At 40.4% G+C, this 23,896-nt stretch overlaps 2 protein-coding genes across 3 annotated transcripts in view; both read right to left on the bottom strand.

Annotated features, from left to right (window-relative positions):
* Window positions 1-2,354, bottom strand: part of phlpp1 (PH domain and leucine rich repeat protein phosphatase 1) — a 50,306-nt gene extending 47,952 nt beyond the window's left edge. The window contains exon 1 of the mRNA XM_032530928.1: window positions 385-2,354. Coding sequence (XP_032386819.1) covers window positions 385-2,014 — 1,630 coding nt within the window. The 5' untranslated portion in view covers window positions 2,015-2,354. The remainder of the gene's footprint in view (window positions 1-384) is intronic.
* Window positions 2,355-6,214: 3,860 nt separating this feature from the next.
* LOC116698996 (phosphatase and actin regulator 1) overlaps window positions 6,215-23,896 on the bottom strand; it is a 44,492-nt gene continuing 26,810 nt past the window's right edge. For both annotated transcript variants that reach the window (XM_032531340.1, XM_032531339.1), the window contains exons 3-12: window positions 22,637-22,717; window positions 20,904-21,107; window positions 20,232-20,568; window positions 18,704-18,897; window positions 16,008-16,164; window positions 12,185-12,240; window positions 11,083-11,144; window positions 10,022-10,162; window positions 8,731-8,807; window positions 6,215-8,599 (exon numbers count right to left, since the gene is read on the bottom strand). In XM_032531340.1, coding sequence (XP_032387231.1) covers window positions 8,584-8,599; window positions 8,731-8,807; window positions 10,022-10,162; window positions 11,083-11,144; window positions 12,185-12,240; window positions 16,008-16,164; window positions 18,704-18,897; window positions 20,232-20,568; window positions 20,904-21,107; window positions 22,637-22,717 — 1,325 coding nt within the window. In that variant the 3' untranslated portion in view covers window positions 6,215-8,583. The remainder of the gene's footprint in view (window positions 8,600-8,730; window positions 8,808-10,021; window positions 10,163-11,082; window positions 11,145-12,184; window positions 12,241-16,007; window positions 16,165-18,703; window positions 18,898-20,231; window positions 20,569-20,903; window positions 21,108-22,636; window positions 22,718-23,896) is intronic.

Below are 23,896 nucleotides of genomic sequence, written 5' to 3'. Positions count from 1 at the left end.
ATGCGGACAGCGGACAACAATAGCAGGGACATGTGGGCCTGTTCTTTTCAGTCCAAGAATTTACATTAAGACTGAGCTCATGCTGTGTGCTTCCACCGCTCAACCCGCTTGTGAGATGGATATTCTGTCTCAGCAAAAAAATAGAAAATAAACTGTTGCTTTGCTCTATTAGTACAATGTCACAATGCACACCTGTACTGCATGTTTGTACCTGCCTCATTGTGTGATGGGCTACAGGTTGTCAACCTGTTACAAACACTAAACTAAGGATCTGCAGTCCAAATTTTGTCATTTGCAACAGAGAAGGCCTCAACAAGTCCCAGAATGAGCAGAAACCTGATCATGAGAGAATGTGATTCTATCTGAGTGAGTCATTTTACTTACCTGCATAGAAACGTAACAAGGAGCCAATTTCCGTGTTAAGCCCTTCCTCTTGAACTCTCCACGGGTCCTTAAATCCAAGCTTAAAAAGAAAGTCATTCTGGATCTGCAGAGGACTCTCATCTGGGCTAAGCCTCCTGACAGCCTCACCATGCAGCTGAACATACAGTGTGGGACTGGAATCACAGGACTCTCCATTGTGTTCTGCTGTCAGCCCTGATTTTACAGCACCATGGCCACAGTCTGGATCTTGGATATCAGGTGTAGTACCTGTAGAACACTCTCTTGACAATGAGCCGGCACTACTGCTGGGTGGCAGGCTGCCCAGACTGTGTGGGTTGAGTCTGCTGTCTGGTCCCATATTGTTTGCCATGTCGTCTAAATGTCCTATGTTGCACAGTTTGTAGTTGGCAGTAGCAGCATTGATTCCATTGGGGTGATGTTGCGAGATGGGGTCCATGCTTGTGCTCGACGCAGGAAAGTCGAGGTCCAATTCATCCGAGGAGCTGCCATACATGTCGTGGCCCTCTGTAGCACTGTCAAATGAGGGGCTGAGGATGGATGCCTCTGTGCCCAGGACCATGTCATCGCTGAGGGAGTCCCTGTGCTCGCTGAGCCTGGCCCCAGAGCTCAGGTCATCAAATGCACTGCTCTCCACATCTGAGCCAGAATTTAATCCATAGCTGTCCAAACAGTTCCTGTGCTCCGAGTCATCATCATTGAGGGTCTCCATGTTAGAGTTAGAATTTAAATCTGACAGTGAACAGGCTATGTTGTCTTGTGACTCTGATTCTGGGGTGAAAAGTTTCCCATCAACGTCCTGTTGCTTTTGCCTCTCATCTGCATTCTCCATGAGCAGCAGCCTCAACCTGCCACTTGGATGGACCCTTAGTTCTGTGGATTCCAGGGGAGTCAGGTGGTTGCATTGTATACTCGAGTCTTGATTCACCTTACACGGGTTATCATTATATTCATACTTCACATTGCAGTTGCCATTTTGGTCAGTCTTGGGGTTATCTTTACACAAAATGCGCATAACAGAGCTCGACTTACTGCAGAGTTTACTCAGACGAAGAGCCACCTCGCCGGCTGTGGTGTCCATAGTGCAAAGAACCGGCCTGGGATATGAGGGCGTCAGTCTGTCGTGGACATGTATGGAGCCCCGGTGAAGATCGGCTCTCACCCACTCGCGATCTGCGGGCTGCAGCTGCATGTTCTGTCGGTGCTTCAGCAGAGTCTTCCTATCCAGACTCCGAGTATGTAAAGACGCAGAGGACAGGGCTGAGTTCATCTTGGCGGTGACAGCTGAGGTGGCGGCGGTGGCTGCAGCTGCGGCGGAGAGGTTTCTCTTCAAGCGCCTCCGTCTCAACAGGAGAGCGCTGGAGTTGCTAGATGAGCCCCGGCCATTAGACGCCACAGTTCGGTTTGACGCACTTACATTAGATCCCACTGAAGAAGCGGAATGAGAAATGCTATTCCCATTATTTGCGTCTACGCGGGAGGGTTCCAAATGTCCACCGCCATCATCCGCTGGAGTCCCCCGGGCGACAGACAGTCCGCTGGGCTTCTTCATTAACTTGGTCGCGCCTCCATCCGACACACCAACCTCAGCGACAGCCTGCACATTCTCCATCTCTGCCAATAAAAAGTCCCCCACTTTAAATAAATAACGGTGCGCACTTAGTTACACAGGTACAACCGCTACATTTAAAAGCCTTAAAAGCGTGCCCACCGTGGTAAATATCCGCCAACTGGGCGGTGTTGCTGACTTATTCCACCAGTAGTCATTCACTTCTTGCCTTCCTTTCCCTGTCGGAGTCTCCTCCGCTGCTCCTAAAAAACATCTTACCGATTAAATTTGCTGCGACAGGCTGGGCGCGCGGAGACGTGACTGTGCGTCCCATTTGGACCGAAATACGGTGCTAGAATATGAAATGAACGTCGGCCGACCTCCTACGCAAATACTGACTGATATATATTCATGAGGACACAAGATGGGGTCGTTAACAACAACGCAGTGGATTGTGGGAAGTGGATTGCGCCCGAAATTGTCCTGCTCTCTCCGCTAGAGGGACGAAATTATGTCATGAATACATTTCCCAAGAAGCTTTTCTTCACTTTCAGTAAAGTGAGGCGGTGAGCAGACGAGAGGCGTAAACATAGCTCGTATAAAACGTTTGGTGTACAGCTAGAGAAGTGTTCTTATCTGCGGTAGTGTAGCATGTTATCTCTGTATGCTAACAGTGGAAAAACTCCCATATCACTCAAGGTAGTTAAGTTACTGCTTACACAGACAAAACTTATCAGCTATATACAATATGAGAGAAACTTTGAACTCGTATAGGCTATCACGGTTCCACTTCATTAAATTCGGCATGAAACTCCGCTGTATGTCGATTTATTTTAGACTAGTGGTGACGAGGCAAATAACTTCAGCACCATCTCATCAGGACGCCATTTCACAAGGCCACTGCCGGCTCTTATTCTATTGTGTTTCTCGCCATCTAGTGGCGCCAACCGCAAAGCTCGTGACCTAAAATGTTTCGCCTGTTGAGGACACAGCGACCCTGACCAAGGGGAAAGCTGGGATTTTTTTCAGGTCACCTTCTTTTAAACTTGGTTTAAGCTAAACGGAGTTGTACTATTATTAGGCGTGCAAGTCCAAATGTAGGCTGTATTGTCAAATGCATATTAAGGTTTGCATATAACGCTAAAGCCAGAACGTTCGCAAAATAACTTTTGTAAAAATGGTGCTAACAGCTAAATACACAAAACTGCTTTGCTAGCTCGTGTTGTAAACAAGACATCTACTGAAAAAAATATCGTATTCATTAGCATAATTACAGTACTGTTTAGTTGGAAAAACATCCAAAACACCTAAATTCAAAAACATAGCGGACCAGACGTGAGCTTTTATTTTGAAAAGTCGAAGCTCGGTCGGGATGGCATGCGATGGGAGGGTCTCCAGGCTGGGCAATTCCCACGATGCAAGGGTGTAAATAGAGTTGTGTTAATTTTTGCTGATAAGTTTGCCGTTTGTTAGATATACAAATTTAACTTCATGCATTTAGTTTTTTAATGTGTCTGCTTGGAATATAGTGTTTTGTTGCCTGGTATTTTGATCATTGTTGTGCTGGTTTACCATTGCAAAAATGAAGTAATTGACTGTTATGTTTGATAAGAGAATTATGTTTGATACGATTGCATGGTAGGCTAACTTGCTAATTCCAGCTGTAAAGTTTGCAAGGTTGCACTTGTATTAACAGTGTTGTCCACTCATAATAAATCTGAAAATCCCGTACACAAGTACGGTTATATGTAATATGTCTTAATGAAAGACGCGATGACATATTTACGTCAAAGACGTCAGCACGTCTTGTTTGACTTTTTAAGACAAATTTACTGTTAATATCATATGCTTTTAACATGCTGAGAAATTCTTTAATGCAAATTAATCGATTCGAGGATTTATGAAATTGAAATTTATAAATCAAAAAAGTGGATTTCCAGAGTAGGCTAGTGTAAAACGACCATATGATGTCCAGCGATATTTTCTTGTTTTCTGTTTATTCTATTTTGTACTTATATTAACTGTGTATATGTGTGAATTTTGACCGTTGATTTTGACCTATGAATATATAGAACATACTTGATTTATACAGAGATAACTGTTTTGATTTTTTTTATATATATATATAGTTGTTTTAAGTAGTTTTATAACTTGGCTATAGTATCAGAGGATCCATATGGTAATAGTTGAAGTCTGAAACACCTCCAAAAGGGGTGATGAAGCATGAACTTTATATTACAATACTATGGTATATATACTATACTTGTTGAGGCTGCGTAGTTTACTTCCTAATATTGCAGCAAATCATTAAAAGAAAAGACTATCTCACCTTTTCTCCTTTATTTTATTGATTTCCTGGTACACACAACAAAGGTTGTATCACAGATTACATTCAGTCATTTCGTCAAACAATAGGTTTGCTTCCATCATTAAGTCTACTGTAGCAAGGCTCGACACAAAAGGGTTACAAATATGTTCATCAACTATACAAATGTGACACATTAGATTTCCAGGCAGCAAAAAAGTGTAAATGATTTCTGATTGTATAGTTGTAATACAACCTAACTAACAGTTTTTGCACACATGGGTCTATGGAAATAAGTTGTAAAAATTCAGATCATCATCCATCCTCACGTGGTAATGATTTGTGTAACCAATGTCCCACTGATGGTCTGTGTCTTCTAAAACAGACGGACACATTGATGTTTGGTTACCACAGAGGGAATCTGGTCAGCCCCCCCCCCCTTTCCAGCTGCGAGAATCTGCCACCTGCAACAGAGCGGGGCAAAGTGCAAACATGAAAATAATGACATGCAGTAAGATGCACAAAGACTGCAGAAACAATGGAGAGACTTAAAGAATACATGAACACATTTCTTGGAAGTGTTTCTGAGACTGTTGCAGCCAAAAACATTTTTTTAATGTCAATTAGATTGAGGTACGTCTTTTATGTTTTTTATGATTAACTAATTTTAACACAACACACAAAACATACCATTTGCAACATGAACATATCCCACCCTTTATGATCACCCACCCAGACAAAAATCCCAAAAAATATGACACAGCAACCACCTTATTCAAAACCATACAACACAAATAATAACTAAATAGACACAACTATGAACCAAATAGTATAAATGACAACACGCCCATCATACACGTACAGTATGTTTATGTATCAAACTCACTTAGATCTTGAGTGATGCTTAATGGATTATAACCCTTTATCAATACTACATCAACATTTGCATGCTGATGATTTAGTCTGTTTTTTTTCAACCATTTATTAGAAAATGAGAAACTCATAACCCTGTATTTGATTCTTTTTATCTGCAGACTTGAGCATTTATTGTTGACTTGACTCACCCGCCAGAGATTTCACGTGACAACCTAATGTTCTTATATTAACATTTTACTATAAGCTTTAATACATTATTTATGAAAAAAATTGTATCATCTTACATTAGTTCATCTTCAAAATACCTGTGAAAAGGATTTTAAAAACTGTCTTTGTTAATAATAAAATAAAACAAACCTTTAGACATTACATTAGAGAAGGCACAGACATTGTCCTGCTCAGCGGGTTACGTTTAACTATTTCCATTTTTTCGTGTTAAATTTAAATTTCTAGAGTCATGCATTTTTAACATCTCAATACCTGAGCAGATTATAATGTGTTACTTATTGTCAGACCTCTCTGGCTAGAAATACCATTGCATCCATGAATTCACTTACAGTCTGAGCCTGACTATGTTTCACCTGAATTACCTAACACCTGTCATTATTTAAATACACATTTGTTATGAAGTACAGTATACTACAAGGCTTAATACAGGCCTTTCAGAAGAATGGAGTAAAATGGGGCGCCCGGATAGCTCAGTTGGTGGAGCGGGTGCCCATGTATGGGTGTTTACTCCTACACACAGCGGGCCCGGGGTTCGACTCTGACTTGCGGCCCTTGCTGCATGTCATTCCCCCCTCTCATTTCTTCAGCTGTCCTGTCAATAAAGGCCTAAAAATTGCCAAAAAAATTAACTTAGTAAAAGTAAATTGTAAAATGGGGAATAAAGTACTAAATCTACAGGGAAAAACATCTGTGAAGCAAGCTTAAATGGAAATACCTGAAATTTAAAACCTTGGCAAAAGCATGGATGCAGCCGAGTGTGAAAGTACTCTGAGCACCTCTATGGCACCTAGAGACACAGGCAGGACTAAGGGTGACTTTTAATCTAAAATAAATGATGAATCAAACAATTCAAATGCATTCAGAAATGGAATTTAATTGGCATGACGTATCCTTTACATGGTATTCTGTATTTAAAAAATGAAAAAAAAGGAACACTTTCAAATTCGTTCAGATGCTCTACCAACATGTAAAAGGAAACAGATTATTGCTGAATTCATGTTCCTTGATTCCAGCTTAAAGGAAAACCGCATGCTCAGCCCAGTGGCTCAGGTTTGTTTCTTAGAGCTGAAATGAGAACTGGAGCGTATTTGTGTGAAGTCTTTCCTAATTATGCTCTATTGTACTGAACCTATGGATGGACATTTCCAAATAATGGCTTGATGCTGGAATCATAAAGAAGCTGGTTCTAACACAAGAAGTACCTCATATTTCAAAGTCTCTGAGATTAGATGACCCAATGAAATTTTAAAAAAAAAGAAACATTGTGATATGAAAATGACCTGTGTACAGATTCTGAGGATAAACCGCTCTAAACTACCAAAAAAAACTTTTATTTCACATAAAATCCATAAAGTGCAAAACAAATTTTCTATGTGCCCAGGTTTTATTGGGTCATCTATCCATCACTGAGCGAGACCTTGAAAAAAAAAAAAGGGTGAACTTTGCAGACAGAGGTATTTTAGTAGGCGGCCAACATCCAGTTACCTCTACTACTTTACTTTATCTGACAAACAAGAATTTCATATTGCAACTTTAAAAGTAATACAGTAAAAAAAAATACAAATATTTTGTGTACATAAAGCTTATGAGCATTGGAATACTGGTGTGGGATCAGTGATCAGGTAACAAGACCATTAAAGTGAAAAGACAAAATGGTCACCAATCAGATATCAAACAAATGTTAACACATTTGGGCCCTGACCTTAAAACAGGGACCATTGTAAAGCCAAACTCTTAACAGTGCAAATAACTTTAGCAATAAACATTTTAAATTCCTGACTCAATGAATTCACTTATACCTGTACTCGTGTTTCAAAATCGAGAGTGCATCATTGTGTTCAGTTGTAGATTTGAGACTGTGTTGGTAAGCTGTTAAAAGAGGCAGATGTTTTTGGTGGCTCAGTCAAGAAAAATGCAGAAAAGTCCTCCTGAATTAAGCCTTCCTAAAGTAAAGTATAAAAGAAAATGAAAACCCTGAAGTGAGCCGTAATGTGTAAGCACAGTAAAAAAAAACGTGGGAGTTACACCTGTAGTTTAACCTTTCTCTACAAACAACGGATATTGCTTAGTCAAAAGCTTCTAATGACATAAGTAGAAAAGTAAAGTGTATAATACAATGCACACGTTATGAGCAAAGATTTTAAAACACACCGCTCCAAACAGAACAAAAATGACGTGGTGAGGCAGCTCTTGGTATTCCGTTTCAGAGCCGGGACATGTAAAAACATGTACATGAATCATTCATGATCTAAGTGCCTCTATCAAAAACAAGTAAAAACTAACAAAACATTATAAAATAGATAATCGTTGCACATACTGGAACCAGAATATATCTGCCAGCTGCATTTTTTTTACATTACATTTCTAAGATTGTGACATGAATGAAACTTGGTCAAGCATGGTTCTTCTTTAAATGTAACTTTCGTGTTTCATTATGAACAAAATGTACATTTGGGGAGAGTGTGGGCATTGCCCAAACTCTCAAATTCACAGTTAGCAATTAGATGTCAACATGGCCGGTACAGTAAGAATTGCACGTAAGAGGGAAGAACAAAAGACAGGACAACAAAGTAATGACACAGAAGAGACTCTAGGGGGTGCTATAGCCTAGGAGAAGCAGAAGAAAAAAAATATTGCACATGATTCTAATGTTGCACCCTTCCCTCCCCCCTGTTTGTCTTTCTAAGCCGTTTCCAAAGCCCCAGAAGGTGCAGTAAAGATTGATCTCCTGCTGATGTGGGGAGCTCAAAACAAGCAACTCGGCATCTTCACACAGAGTTGTCCATGAGGGCTTGACGGAGTCCAGAGTGACACTGTACTAATGAAGAAGGAGAAAAACATGTCCACTCAGACAAGTCCACTGGTGTTATTGAGGAACCAAGGTACGGTTGCCCTCAGATGTTGAAAGTGTCAATCAATTGCAAAAAAACACACAAAATATAACCCGCCTGAGAGCTCAGCAGGGAGGTTGAAGAGACAGTCAAGCAAATTCCATAGAGGGGCGAAGTAAATCAACTGGAGTCCTTATGTGCTACTACAGTGGATGGAGTAGTGGGGGTCTGCGTCTTGAAGCGTAGTACCGACTCAGTTGTGTGGGTCTTGAAAAGGCATTTCAGAAGACATGGCCTTATTGTATAAACTGGCACCATTTTACTGTCCAGCACTTAAGGTTCTCAGTGGAGGAGAGCGCCGGTCCGGCACTGCTCAAGACAGTGGTGGTCTACTATGGTCTGTGAAACCTAAAAGATGAGCACATAAAGTGGTGTTTCAAACATTTCACTCACTGCAGTATACAAGCTAATACCTTCAGTATGTGAATAGCTCCAGCTACATATGAACCAATGTTAAATTAGTGGATTTTGCACGTTACCTGGTTAAATGGCGACTTGACTCATGCACTTCCATCTCATTGCTCTTGAAATCATTGAGTTCCTTCCGTATAGCTGCCTGCAGAGGACAAAAAAGAACGAAATTTGGGAAAAGCTGCTGAGGCTTAGTACACAAACGGCAGCCTCTAAGTCCTGGCTTTATCTCCTTTTAGCATGCTTCATGCATCATTTACACCTATCTTAAGGCCATAGATGATTCTGGTGAATTCTCTTCTTACATCACAAGACCCCTCATATTCCTCCACTTCAGACATCTAAGAGCATGAACAACAATGATGTACAATCTGTTCCTGGTCTACTTGGGCAGTCAGCTTGTGTTTTTATAATATGCAGTATGAAGTGGTGATACCATGGATTTACATATGTAGACTTAAGTACACATAGAAAAACACATTGAAATAGCGACCAATACAGTTTTTATTTTTATTTTTAGAAAGTCAAAGCTGCACAATGTATTTAGGTGTTACAGGATGTCAGTCCTTGGATGAAAAGCTTAAATATTATCCCAGGTTGCTAAAGATCAGATTTTCTTTTTGCCTGGTTTGTTACGAAAATAAACCAAAGTCATCTTCCATTCATGTAGTTATGCACATTCACATTTGGGACAATACTCAGTGAATCATGGCCTCTAAGTAGCACCACTGGAGCAGTGGAGGGCTGAGTGCCTTGCCCAAGGGTAGGATGACTACCTTTTTTTAATAAGCTTACGTCCTGTTTTAAATTGTATGTGTGACAGCAACTAAGGCGGGTGACGTCATTGCTTTTGCCATTCAGCATGACTCAAGAGAACGTCTCCAGCCTTGGAGAGTATGCTTCCGCGACAGGCAAACAAACAATAAATATTCAAATTTGCGCTAGATGGAGGACAAAAAAAATTGGAGGAAAACATATCTCATCAGCAGAGCCTCCCTGTGACGGAGGGGTCCTGAGGCACTGCTTGTCCAGTTACCGTACTCGCTTGCGTAAGGGGAGTTGTTGCATGATCAAAACGCAGAATTTTCCCACAATTTGTCCTGAGGTGTGACCTCAGAACTCATTAAAAAAAAAAAAAAGTCAGATGCACGGACCACTTGGCAGTGAGCAGCAGCACGGCTCCAGGTTGTTTACTCACAACTGGGAACCAAACAGCTTAGGTGGAACTTGCCGTAACAAGCGAGGAGGAACACATCCTACTACCATTACTTTCTTGGGTTGCGGTTTGCGTCAAATTTGAAATGATCTTGTGATTTTTAAAAGATTAGCTCAGTTTGACTAAGTGTAGGAGAAACTCGCCTTGTCAGCTGCTGTGAGCCGGGTCCAGGGCTTATCAGCCCGCCTGTCGTAGTCTTGGGCATCTGACACCTCCACGTAGTCACTGAATCGGATGAGAATTTTGGCCTGTCTCAGCTCCTCTACAGTGGGTCTCTGGCTCAGCTGGAAAGAGAGGAGAAATAAAGAGAGTTGGAGAACAGAAAACTAGGTAAAGTGTTCATAGCTGCTGTCACAGTTAGCAGCTTCTCAGAATTTGCATATGTTCAATTCCTTGTAGAAAGATTACAAAAAAAACCTTGCACATCCAGTATGTCTTATGCAGGTGCGTCTGAAAGGAGTCCACAATCACATTGATTTGACATGCAGGACTTTTATTGGATCAGTGGGCTAATAAATCTATCCTAAAAGAATATGCAAAAAAAACAACAACATATAAATTGATTATTCAAGCTAAGGGGATGAAAATAACCATCATCTGGCCGAATCAGCCAGGGCGCAATATCGACCAATATTAGCTTATCTCAGTTATCTGTAACGGCTTTAATCACAGTCAAACAAAAACTACAAAAAAAAAAAAAAAAATGCCAGCGGTCATTTGTCTAAAATGGGTTAAAACATGAATCAAATGTAAGGGATGCTTACCTACAGTGCATGTGCAATGTTCTATGAATGCATAGTTAGTGTGATATATAGTCTGGGTGAGAAGGTTTGTTAAAAACTGACTAAGCTTTTACACTGTGATGCATAAAACACATTCCCTCCAACAACTGTGAGATTTCTTTTTAAGCAGCATGTCTGCAGGTGATCAGAACGTGCTATAATCTAATTGAAAGTGAAGGGAACACGCTCAACACCTCCATATGGGGCCAAAAAATTTGGCATCCAACATGTCCAAGGGCCAAGGGTAACAAGGACGTCAGCGTGTCCCGGGGAGGCCTGAGAACTACATTACCAGACCTGTAACAAACTAGATTTTTACTTCTCGCTACAGATGAGTCACTGTCACAGTGTTTGCTTATCCCGGCCATTACCCCCTCCAAATTTAGTGTGGGTTTGCACCTTTGGAGCTATTTTGGACTCACCTTTCGTGACAGCCTTCGTTTTATCTCCCTCTTCTCCTCAATCTCCTCTTGCTCATTGCGAGCTGCAGGGAATGAGAGGATGAGTGTTATTCTGCGAGTGTAAACAGTGCATTGAACATGAAATGTTTAGAAAGTACTGAAAGGGGAACAAACACTATTTGCATTATGTGGCTCATTAGTGTCACACTAAACTGGATAAGTTCCTTACAGCCTAAAATAGATTTAATGCTATTAGGCATGAGTATCAGGGGAGAATGATTGCTTTGTTCCTTTTAAGTTGTCCCAGCCCTTTTTGCTCCATGTTTCTGATCAGGTGATTAACCTATTTAAGAATAATCATTTCTTTCTTTTACAAGAAAAAAAAAAACTGTGATCGTGTTAAGTTCTTACATCTCACTAAAATTCATCCATGTGTCGTATATTCAGTGAATTACAGAGATAATAAGCTCCAGCTCAGAGGAGGAAGTTATGTAAACAAGAAGCACACAGGGACACTGCTCCCATTTGCAAAAGCTCAGCAGTCAAATGTGTGCATACTGCATCTGTAGTACTACTCACAGTTTTGAATTCCACTCCAGAAAATCAACTCCTGTTTATTTAACCTTGCATGTGTGAGTGTGATAACGAGGACATGACTCGTGAATTCTTTGACTTTGTATTTTCCTCCTGCACCCTGCCAATCATGCAAGAGCCTTTAGGAAAGCAGGAACTGCTGGTAAATCAGTCTTTGATGTGAGGGACGCAGAGTACCAGGCAACAGAATGGCTTCTCGCTCTTCTCGTGCATGCGTTTGAGTAAAAAAAAAAACTCCCTGGACATGACCCCTTAGGGAGCCCTGCCGCCTGTCTGCCTCCGATGAAAAGGCAGACCAAGGGGGAATAAAAAGAGAGATGTACTGTGTGCCATCAGCTTTCACATAACAAGGTTTCTCAAAAAAAATAAAAATAAACAGGTTGCACCATGAAGACTTCATGCACAAAAAGGCTGCAACAAATACAGACTCGTATTTCGCTACAGTGTGTCTAACGAATGGTTGGAGAGGGCAATTTTGGAACTGATGTTAGTAGCTTAGAGATTATATTAAATATATTAAGACACTCACGTTTGAGGATGTTTCTCTGTTCCAGCTCCTCCGCTGTGGGTCTCTGACTCAAGCGCCTGGACAGAAACATACATCCATGATCAACACATAATACCAGGCCAGAGGTCAGCAGGGAAACACTAAATCAATACAGTTCTAGATGCAAATCAACCTACTTTACATATAATATGTCAAAATCAGAATCCGCTTTATTGGCCAGGTTTGTGCAAATAAACAAGGAATTTTTCTCGGGTTAATTTTAGATCTTTAAGTAAACACTCACTTAACATATGAATGAAAACAGAAAGGACAGTAAGTATATATAAAAAATATTGTTAAGTTTGCAGTAAAGCAATACAGTAGTTATTCTTGAAATTTACAAAAAAATATACCGTAACAATTAAAGAGAGGAAAGGAATAGCGCAATATCAGCATGGTCTGACATTTAAAATGTATATGTATATTACAAGGCAGTTTAGTGCAAAGGTAAAATATTAATAGAGAGATTGGACATATACATGGGGTAGATGGGCCGAACACTGTTGAGTGACTTTGTTTAGTGTATGTGATCATCAACCGTCATTGTTGAAGTAAATCTTCGCAAACATGTTGCTGGTTCTTCTGTGATATGTAGTTCAGAGAAAGTTCCTTTTTTTTCTTCCCTCCATTTTGCCCAGTATTCACTTCCCTGCTTTGACAGCAGCCCCCAGTGAGGTTATCTTATTCTCATTTCGCAGCACAGAACAAGTGCTTTTACAACTGACAAACCTTATAAGAAACCCTGGAAGTGACAATCCTTGGCTTTAGAGTAAGATGCAATGTGTCAGTCCCAAACTGAAAAAAATAAACATCAACTCAATGTTCCCTTACTTCCGGTACAACTTCAATGTTGCGACATGGTTCTATGTTTTCTCATAGTTGAAAGGTTGGCATCGTTTTTAAGCTCTTGTCTCACGACAGCTTGACATGTGCACTTCCCAAAAAATTAAATCAGCCATCATCAACAATGGCTCTTTTTTATGGAATGACTGCATAATACTGTACACTGGTGCAATGCAGGGAAGAAGGCCAGTAAAAGACAGATATTCCTGAAGACTCAGCTCTCATCTGATGCTGAATAAGGCAATATTAGACGGCCAAATGCCAAGTGAAAGGTTTTATCACTCAAGACAGATAAAATAAACCCACACACACACACACACACACACACACACACACACACACACACACACACACACACACACACACACACACACACACACACACACACACACACACACACACACACACACACACACAACACACACACACACACACCACACACACACACACACACCACACACCACACACACACACACACACACACACACACCACACACACACACACAACACACACACACACACACACACACACACACACACACACACTTTTCTGCAACATGTGAAGAGATACATTTTGCACAGAATATCTCCAGTTTCCTCATCTTGAAAGTGGCTGAAATGACTAAGATACCGAAAGGCAATCACTGTGAGGTCACTCAAAGTGATTTCAACTGGGGACTCTTAATATAGCACTGTGTCAGGACCCTGCGGGAGTAGACCTAACAGTAGGCAATGGATCAATGATTGTCTCCATCTCGTTTAGATGTGACTGCCATCTTGAACTGCGCTGCCCTGTAAGCTATCACCATGCCACTTGAGGTTATCGTTCGGAAAAAGTCAAAACACTGAATCTCAGACTGGAGCTCTCCGCCTCTCAGTACTGAGCATCATATTGGCATTGCGCCAGCAAAAATGCAGCTCCTGTTTATAAACATGCACAGACTGACAGACATCCATATAGAGGCTCCTTTCCAAATGATTTATATTACACCCGATTTATGTAAGGCACTGACATTATCTGCTAGGAGAACTGTCTGCTTGTTCTCTGCAATATGAAGAATAGAGACATGAGCATAATGACATTATATAAGGAGTTACAAGGTTTCACGATGTGGCCAACATAAAGAACAATTGTTTAATGCTGTACTAATTGATTTTTTACTATTATGTATTAGCAATGAATAAAATGATAAAAAGTTGTCACTCATAATGAAAAACCTACAAAGAATGATTGTCAAATTCTGCAGTTCCCACAGCAGTGTTGTGCTACTCGAATCTGGACTTTTTGAAGATCTCATCTCGAAATTAACCACATCTGTACTCGGTCTTGTCTCGGTGTCATTTTATTTCAAGACCGCAACTGCCTTTTGATTATTTTATCAAGGCATTTTTCATACATTTATGGCAATAACAGAGGTAAATTAAGAACAATCTTAATTTGTTTCCTGTGGGTGTTTTAGATCACTTTGAGTGGTGCCTATGGTTAGCATTTTGCACATTTTATGTGTGGTGTCGTAATCACACTGGTTTCTTCAAGTCTTTAAACTAAGCTAAACTAACCCTCTCCTGGCTGTAGCTTCACAATTATCTGATCGATTGTCAGAATTAATCTTCTCATCTAACTCTCAGCAAGAAAGCAAATACGCCTATTTTCCAAAATGTGAAACTATTTCTTTAAGAGACACATACACTCCATATTTTATGAAATATATTAAAGAGAGTGAGATTCACAAACAAGTGGCTAAAGACACAGCGCTTTCACAAGGGTAAAAGCCCAAACTCTTCCGTTGAGCTTTCTCCCTTGAGATAAGTGTCTTCAGGGTTTTCCCAGTGAATCAGGTCAATAGAAGTAAGTAGGGGACAGTGTGTCCTAGAATAGCATTATCATAATCAATTCTGAGTGGCCTCACACAAGCAACAACATTACAGGACACAATGCTGCAGGCAAAAAGCATGAAATTAGGTATTGTGCATCAGATGACACTGTGCAAAGGACACTGTGACAGAGCTTTTTGGGAACGTGACAACTAAGCAGGCAGGCCTTCTGGGAACACGCACTGTGTTCCAATCACAGTGGGAAATAGTGATTTGAGTGCCAATTTCTCTAGATTATACTCCATCCCTCCCTTGCAACCATATTTCCCACATCTCATATCTTATTATACTATTCGGCTTTCATTTTCACCCATACGCTTGGCAGTCTTCTCCTCTCTCAACACATTACATCCCCTTTATTTAGACAGGCAAGACGTGTTCAAAGAGCGCAGTAAAATCAACTGAGGCTTGTGATCCGTTGGAGAAAAACATTATGTTGTTGGATGTGTTGTTGAATTACTAGAATTCACATTTATGATCTCAACATATGTATACAAATCCTTGTGATTTGTACGCACTGCACCATTGTAGAGCGTGTGTGTGTAAACTGCTGGTATGAAGTGGCTTGCGTGGTGCTGCTGTGTGGAGGAGTCGGGTGGAGATAGTTTGGCACATGCATCACCGTGGTGATTCAGTCAGCGAGGGAGGAAGTCAGGCAGGAGGAAGAAAGAGGAGAAAGAGAGTGAGAGCGAGCTAGAGAGAAGACAAGAAAAAAGAGGGGGGGGGGGGGGGGGGAGTGATACATCGCTGAAATTAGGTCAGCTCCATTTTCAGAGTCTCTTTTTAACGAGATAAAACGTTTATCCTTATAGGATGTTGAGAAGGAAAAAAAAAATAAAAAATGAAAAGGATATAAAAAGTGTTTCAATAGAAAGAAAGCTCACATTTGCAACGTTTAGTCAGAGCTCTATCAGCCGGGACGTTGGGCCATCGCCCGCCCAAAGTATGATAAAAAAAACAAAAAAACGCTTGGTTTGGTTGAGAAGGGTCAGTGCTGTTTTCCAGCAACAATTGTTGCTACAGCAACATCAACCAGGTTTACTAAAAATATTGACGTTTAAAGAGGCATGTGTGTATGTGCACTCACCTTGTGAGTTTGGTGCCTATCTGCTGCCTAGACTCCAGTCTCTCCTCGTCTGTCTGCATGGGCAGGATGTTTTTCTCCTCCAGCTCTCTTTTGGATGGACGGTTACTCAGCTTGATGGCCAGAGAGTCTTTCCTCAGCACCTTCTGAGCCAGAGAACCTAAACCCAAACACCATGGTCAAACATGAGAGGGCTGCGGGCATAAAGCCAAGATGTCGGGCCTCATTTACCAAAATGTGCTTTGACTCCACCCCATCATTCTACTGTATCTCTCAATTGTTGATCATTTTTATTTTGTGGTTTTGATTAGATTTCAGTAGTTGCAAAATGTTTGAAAAATGTCCAAATATGAAATACTGCTTTCTGCACGACGACTTTTATTTAGTTATATGTTATAGTTTTGTGTAACTTCCGATGCTTTGCTCAATACCTGAAATGTTTGCCTATACATAGATTTGGAAAAAACAAGATTCTAAATCAAGTGTCCTGTACCTTTAAGTATTACTCGTACTTTTAAGTCACGATGTGGCGTATCGAATGTTTACGCCACACATGGCCGATGACAACCTTTAAAAACTCCAACATGCTTCCATGTGAAATCCGGACACAGTTTTGCTCAGCTCAGCATTTTTGCTGATAGGTTGAGCGTTTCCATGGGTAACAGCATAACACTGGACCTATTTTTTGCCATGCTTTATTAAGGTCAAACTAAAACTGAGTTCCAGGAGCCTTCAGGTGAAGCTAACAGTACGGTTGATCAGGCAGATGTGTCATCATATCTGTAAATATGAGCTATTCTTATATAACAAAAGAGAGGCAAAGACAGTTTTTCTGTCAAGGCACACTGTTTTTTTTTTTGTCATTTCATGCCTTTGATAACACATAGATGAGAAAAATCCTAAATAGACAGGAGTGTGTGTGTGTTTCTATCTATCTATCTATCTATCTATCTATAGTGGTGTGAAAAAGTGTTTGCCCCCTTCCTCATTACCTGTTCCTTTGCATGTTTGTCACACTTAAGTGTTTCGGAACATCAAACCAATTTAAACAATAGTTAAGGACAACACAAGTAAACACAAAATGCAATTTGTAAATGAAGGTGTTTATTATTAAAGGTGAAAAAAAATCCAAACCATCATGGCCCTGTGTGAAAAAATGATTGCCCCCCTTGTTAAAACATACTATAACTGTGGTTGTCCTGTGGCCTGATTATTGCCACACCTGTTCACAATCAAGGCATCACTTAAATGACCTTACTGCTTGACACAGTAAGGTCCACCAGAAGATCCTTAAAAGCTACACATCATGCCGAGACCCAAAGAAATTCAGGAACAATTGAGAAAGAAAGTAATTGAGATCTATCAGTCTGGAAAGGGTTATAAAGCCATTTCCAAAGCTTTGGGAATCCAGCGAACCACAGTGAGAGCCATTATCCACAAATGGCGAAGACATGGAACAGTGGTGAACCTTCCCAGGAGTGGCCGGCCGCCCAAAATTACCCCAAGAGCGCAGCGACGACTCATCCAAGAGGTCACAAAAGACCCCACAACAACATCCAAAGAACTGCAGGCCTCACTTGCCTCAGTTAAGGTCAGCGTTCATGCCTCCACCATCAGGAAAAGACTGGGCAAAAATGGCCTGCATGGCAGAGTTCCAAGGAGAAAACCACTGCTGAGCAAAAAGAACATCAAAGCTTGTCTCAATTTCTCCACAACACATCTTGATGATCCCCAAGACTTTTGGGACAACATTCTGTGGACCGATGAGACAAAAGTGGAACTCTTTGGAAGGTGTGTGTCCAAGTATATCTGGCGTGGAAGGAACACTGCATTTCATAAAAAGAACATTATACCAACAGTAAAATATGGTGGTGGTGGTAGTGTGATGGTCTGGGGCTGTTTTGCTGCTTCAGGACCTGGAAGACTTGCCGTGATGAAAGGAACTATGAATTCTGCTGTCTACCAAGATTTCCTGAAGGAGAATGTCCGACCATCTGTTCGTGTACTCAAGCTGAAACGAACTTGGGTTCTGCAGCAGGACAATGATCCTAAACACACCAGCAAGTCCACCACCGAATGGCTGAAGAAAAACAAAATGAAGACTTTGGAGTGGCCTGGCCAAAGTCCTGACCTGAATCCTATTGAGATGTTGTGATAGGACCTTAAAAAGGCCGTTCATGCTCGAAAACCCTCTAATGTAACTGAATTAGGACAATTCTGCAAAGATGAGTGGGCCAAAATTCCTCCAGGACGCTGTGAAAGCCTCATTGCACGTTATCGCAAACGCTTGGTTGCAGTTGTTGCTGCTAAGGGTGGCCCAACCAGTTATTAGGTTTAGGGGGCAATCACTTTTTCACACAGGGCCATGATGGTTTAGATTTTTTTTCACCTTTAATAATAAACACCTTCATTTACAAATTGCATTTTGTGTTTACTTGTGTTGTCCTTGACTATTGTTTAAATTGGTTTGATGTTCCGAAACACTTAAGTGTGACAAACATGCAAAGGAACAGGAAATGAGGAAGAGGGCAAACACTTTTTCACACCACTCTATCTATCTATCTATCTATCTATCTATCTATTCTATATCTGTTGAAAGAAAACCAATGTAAGCCATTGACTTAGCAATCAACGTTCTCTTCATTTGTTCAGTTTAAAAATGAAAGACACCTCAGGTCACTAGAACGTCTGCTGCTTACTTGTTAATATGTCATCTTCATCGTCGTCCTCGTCATCATCCACATCATCGTCCTCGTCCTTATACATACTGGGCAGATCTTCATAGTCGGACTCGTTGGGCATGTTCTCCTTTTCATCCTCGTAGTCGATGATCACAGATGGCACTTCTCTCCTGTCCAGGGGGACACACTGACCGATGCCATGCAATGCAGAGCTAGTGGAGAGAAATGGAGATATGGAGATGTGTTTCTGGCCATTAACCAAAGGGGTCATGCTTATGACCATACCATTTGGCCTTGTTTAGAAGATGACCATGCCCAACAGCCAAAACAGAAATCCAGTTTACATGGGAAACCTCACATATTCAAGCTTAGCTCTATTTCATCTTTTTACAGTCAGCAAACTGTTTATTAGATGTAGCATTACTCAAACTATAACCCTCGCAAACTTTCTCAATCCAGAAAAAAAGGGATTTAAAAGACAATAACGGAGCTTCAGATACATAGTCTACTGATAACTTAGTGGGTTTTTAATCCAAGTATAGAGGGAGAGGAGATGCATAACTCCAGCTGAATGAAACTGCAGTACAAAATGCCTGAGTACAGACCAAGTACAATTCTGTGCAGTCCTATGCAATAACATGCAATCCTCTGAACTACACAAGAGTAAAAAAGTAACTGACTATACAACTTGTATAATACAAAACAAGGTGTCAGAAACAAACTTTCAGGAGCCATCATTTGCATGCAAGTGCTAACCTGTCACATATTTGACAAATTTGATTAATCACAGTGTAGTTGGAGCTTCTTATGATGAGCCACTGTTGCATAACCATTTTTTTCCCAGACTAATTGTGAGCAATGTCAGGACCATAACTTCCTTTTCCCTGTCCAAATGGCTTTGGAGAAAAAGAGATCCTAATGCACGAGGTTACATAATGTCCAATCCGCTACCCTGTCCCTTCTCTCCAAACACGAAGAAACGCAGCTCTTGTAAAGAGCAGCTGGTCATGTTATGTCAGGACAACTGCTGGAGGGACGCCTACTTCATGAGCCTGTGCCCACACATACACACATTTACTTTAAAATTAGGCCATGCTGCCCTGTGAGGCAGGGTGCTGAAATAGACCTGTACACCAGCACTACATGGCAGGATGCGACCTCAATAACACCAGGATATACATATATTTGTATTTGGAGTAGTGGACAAGACGTCACAAAATTAAACCTAAAAACAGAACCTTCTATGCTTATTATAATGCTTTTTATCAGTAACTATTCTGTTTAGAGCTAGATTTGCAACAGATTTTACTAACAAGAGTTGACTTAACCACAGACTCATTAAATCAAATTAAGGAAAATAATTCTTAAAAAAGTATTTAGTAGTAGTAATTAAAAAAGTAAACATGGCACCGTCAACCCTTTGGGCCAATCAGTATCAAGTTATAACTTCCATACAGACAGACAAATAGAGGCCAATCCATAATCCCTCCCTGCCTTCACTGAAGGACAATCAGATTTAATGACCTGGGCACTGATGGCTACTAACCTTTCAAACCTTTGCATGGAGAGCGCCAGGGTTTTATTGAGCTCCTCAATGATGCGGCTGGGCGCATGCAAGCTGCCGTACTGAAGTTGAAACGGGTGACCGTGGCTCTGGTGAAGACTGGATAGAGCGGCGAGGTGGGAGGGCAGCAACGTGCCGTGATATGGGGGCATGCCCTGGGGAGGGCCGCATTTTTGGGAGAGGGAGCAGAGGGAATTGGGGGATGGAGAAGGGGAGTCCAGCCCCCCTGGAGGCACACAAATCATCACTTTCTTGGGAGGCAGAGGTGGAGAGTGCTTCCCCCCAGGCATACAGGGCAACTTCATCGGCTGGCAAGAATCTAGGAAAAAAAAAACAAGTATAACAGGACAGAAAGAAGGATTTATGGGTTAACTTGAGCTGTATTACATCAATGAAGACATAAACAGAGCTCGTGGATGATCAGACATGGCTCAGACGTAAGCGCAGGCCAGTGGGAATTAGGTCAGGGTAATGCCACTTCCTTCTGACAGACAGATTGACAATGACAGAGAGAGCCCAGCTGACCTAACAGCGGAATTTAAGTCACGGCTCGTTTTTGAAAACAAGTACCGTGCATAGTAAAGAATAGAGCACAACACAGTCTGTATATTGGTGTAGGAAAAGGGAAACGAAGCATTTACTAAGACCACTAACCTGTGCTATGGTTTGGGATCCTAGAGAAAGGTTTTGGAGGGAGAGCAGGAGGCTGTTTGTGGTAATGCGGCGGCTTGGCGGGGATATCCTGATGGTCCCCTGAGTAGGTGACAGATTTCTTGATGGGCAGGACCATAGATGACTTAATAGAAGGCTCCTGAGTACAGACTCCACCATCCATCGAGGATCGGAACTCAAAGGTTGCTAAACACAAAAAAGTAAAAATCTGAAAATGTGTTTGACTGCATATATGTATATATATATAAAAAAAAAAAAAAAAAAAGAGACTTCACCAGAAGACTTTTTCGGACAAAGTTGAAAATGAACTCTTGGTGCTGTGTTTTGAAACAATTCAGAAATGTAAAATTGTTTAACGGCCCAAGAGCCTTTTTATCAGCACAAAGCAGACCATGGAAATGTGTCAGCCAAACAGTTTGACAAAACTTTTGCTTTTTTAATTCTTCTACAGCGCTGAGCCATTTGATGGTTTTTGCATGATCACATTTTAAGGCTGACAGTGCAATTCACAACGCTGCTCACATATTCTGACAAACAGTGTGTGGGAGCTTTCCCCCATTCCTACATTTCATATTGACTGCCATTTTAAAAAGACAACCACAAGAATGCTTATCCCTGTATAATTTGGAAAGTTTTTTTGTTTTTAGGCTTTAACATTCAAGCTGTCATACAGAAATACCTTTAAAAAGCCCACATTGGCACATTAAATCCAGGAACTCAAGAGTGCCAGTCAAAGATGGCGAACAGTTAAAGCCGATTACAATCCAACAGCCAATCAGATGAAAGTTGATCACATTTTTGTCAACATGGGAATTTATATATATATATATATATATATATATATATATATTTTTTTTTTTTTTTTTTTAATTTAGTTCTATTTTTGGATCTAATTCTATTTTGAGCACAACAAAGTGAATTGTGTGGTATATCTATACATCAATTGATGTCAGTGCTAATAAAATATTACAGCTTTAATAGAAACTGTTTGCTTAGCATGGATAAAAATAACCACTGCTGATCTATCAAGCTGTGATTTTTATTATTATGGAAACTAGGTTGTCACTGGGCAGGAGAATTGAGCACACCTGGCCTAATTAATATTCATTCTAAGGAGTTGCACAGTTATTGTTTAAAAACAAAAGGAGGTAGATTTATCAGTTCATCAGAATTTGACTAATTAAGTGAGCTGGACAGCATCTGTCAGCTTAAGGTGCACATGGTAATTTCATGTTAGTGGCTAGCATTCTATAAATGCAATATAACATTTATAATTGTACTTGATTTAGGCATGTTTGTAAGAGATCTGAGACAGCTGTCTTCTTATTTTTGAACAATGTCCCAAAAGCTATAACAACAAAATATATGAAAAAGGCCACACATTGTCCTCATTTGCTCTGTTCACATCATGGCAATAGTTAACGGACTTTCTTAGCTTCACCAACTTTGTTGTTAATGTCCCGAGGCATGCAGCACTCTGCTGTCAGACTTAAATATACTCTCCAGCTTTGAATATGGGGCGTCTAACGCACATCAAATAAAGATCAAAGAGTTTATAAAAGCCTACTAAATTTCAATAATGAACGATTATACCACTAGATGCACCGTGCCAAATCTTCAGGAATGCACTTCAAAGACTGATTAATGAAGATATGAATAACTTTATAATTTTCCAGCTCTGTTAATTCAAAATGTGACTTTATAACATAGCTCACCTTTTTCAAAGATCTCTTTAAGCACTCCTCTCTTGATCAGCTCATCTCTGCTCTGTCGCATCGACATCTTCCTTTCCAAAGCTGAGGGGGTAAAGGAGAATAATGTTAAGTCATTGTCATTTTCATATTTGTCAAACCATTCAATAACCAAGCAAAACTGAAATAATCTCCAGATCCCCAGGCAAAATAGTTTGCAATCACTAGCTATGGTTTTTAGTAGATTTTGGGTGATACAGGCAATACCTAGCAGTCTATGAGGGACTTTAAAGATAGCAGTGCATGGCCGTTAAAACCTCCATATCCTTTATTTTTCAGCTGTTCTGGAACTTTAAGAGGATCTTTCAAAGAGTTATGTTGTTGAAAACATGTGATAGGGCAGACATTTTTCTATATTTTTCTTATTGTCAACAAATCCCATAAAAAGACCAAAACTAATCATGCAATAGTCTATTATTTCTGTGGCACTCAGCCCCAAACCCATTTGTTCCAACTGAATATGTAAACCTTTTAAACCAGTTCAAAAACCGTCTTATATTACCTTATATATTGTTAAAACTACTGAGCACTGTAGTTTTTGGCAACGGTTATTTAGACAAAAGTAAGTAGGGCACTTGTTGGGGACTATTTTCAGCTGTGGATTAATACACATTTGGTAAACTATTGAGTATTTCTAGCAGCAGGACAGTGTGTTTGACACTAAATGAACTACAGTGTCCATGTTCAATGTAATCAGGTCATATGTTACCCAGTGCAACAGTATGGCTCATTGAGTTTCTAATAGTTTTTGGACAACAATAAAAGTATATAGAATGTAAATGTATCAGGCTTTAGCTACACAGACGTAGTTAGGATCAATTCATTGTTGGGTTGTCTTTTTATGACTATCACCAAACTTATTAAGTAAATGCATTTTTTTTTTTTTACTTATTTACCTGAACACAACTGTATCACCAGTATATTATTGGTCTCTCTGTACATGTATGTGTAATTGTACATCTGAATTCTAAGCAATGTCAGTTAAGACAACTGTAGTATTAAAAATCCTGCATTTTGTTGTGAAGATAATCTGTAACTGTGACTTCTCTTCTGACCACCTAAAGCTAGAACATGAGACCTTTACTAACAAAACAGATGGAGGATGGAGAGGAAGGATGTATTCCAAACACACCTCTCATTGTAATGCACACGTTAACATGTCCCATTGCACCTGCTTCTATTTTAAGGCTTCAAAAGTTAAGGATCTTAACATCTTCTGTAGGC

The sequence above is a fragment of the Etheostoma spectabile genome, chromosome 12, assembly GCF_008692095.1.
Source record: "Etheostoma spectabile isolate EspeVRDwgs_2016 chromosome 12, UIUC_Espe_1.0, whole genome shotgun sequence".
NCBI lineage: Eukaryota > Metazoa > Chordata > Actinopteri > Perciformes > Percidae > Etheostoma > Etheostoma spectabile.
The sequence above is the reverse complement of the archived record's forward strand: the minus strand, read 5'-3'. Positions and strand labels throughout refer to the sequence as shown.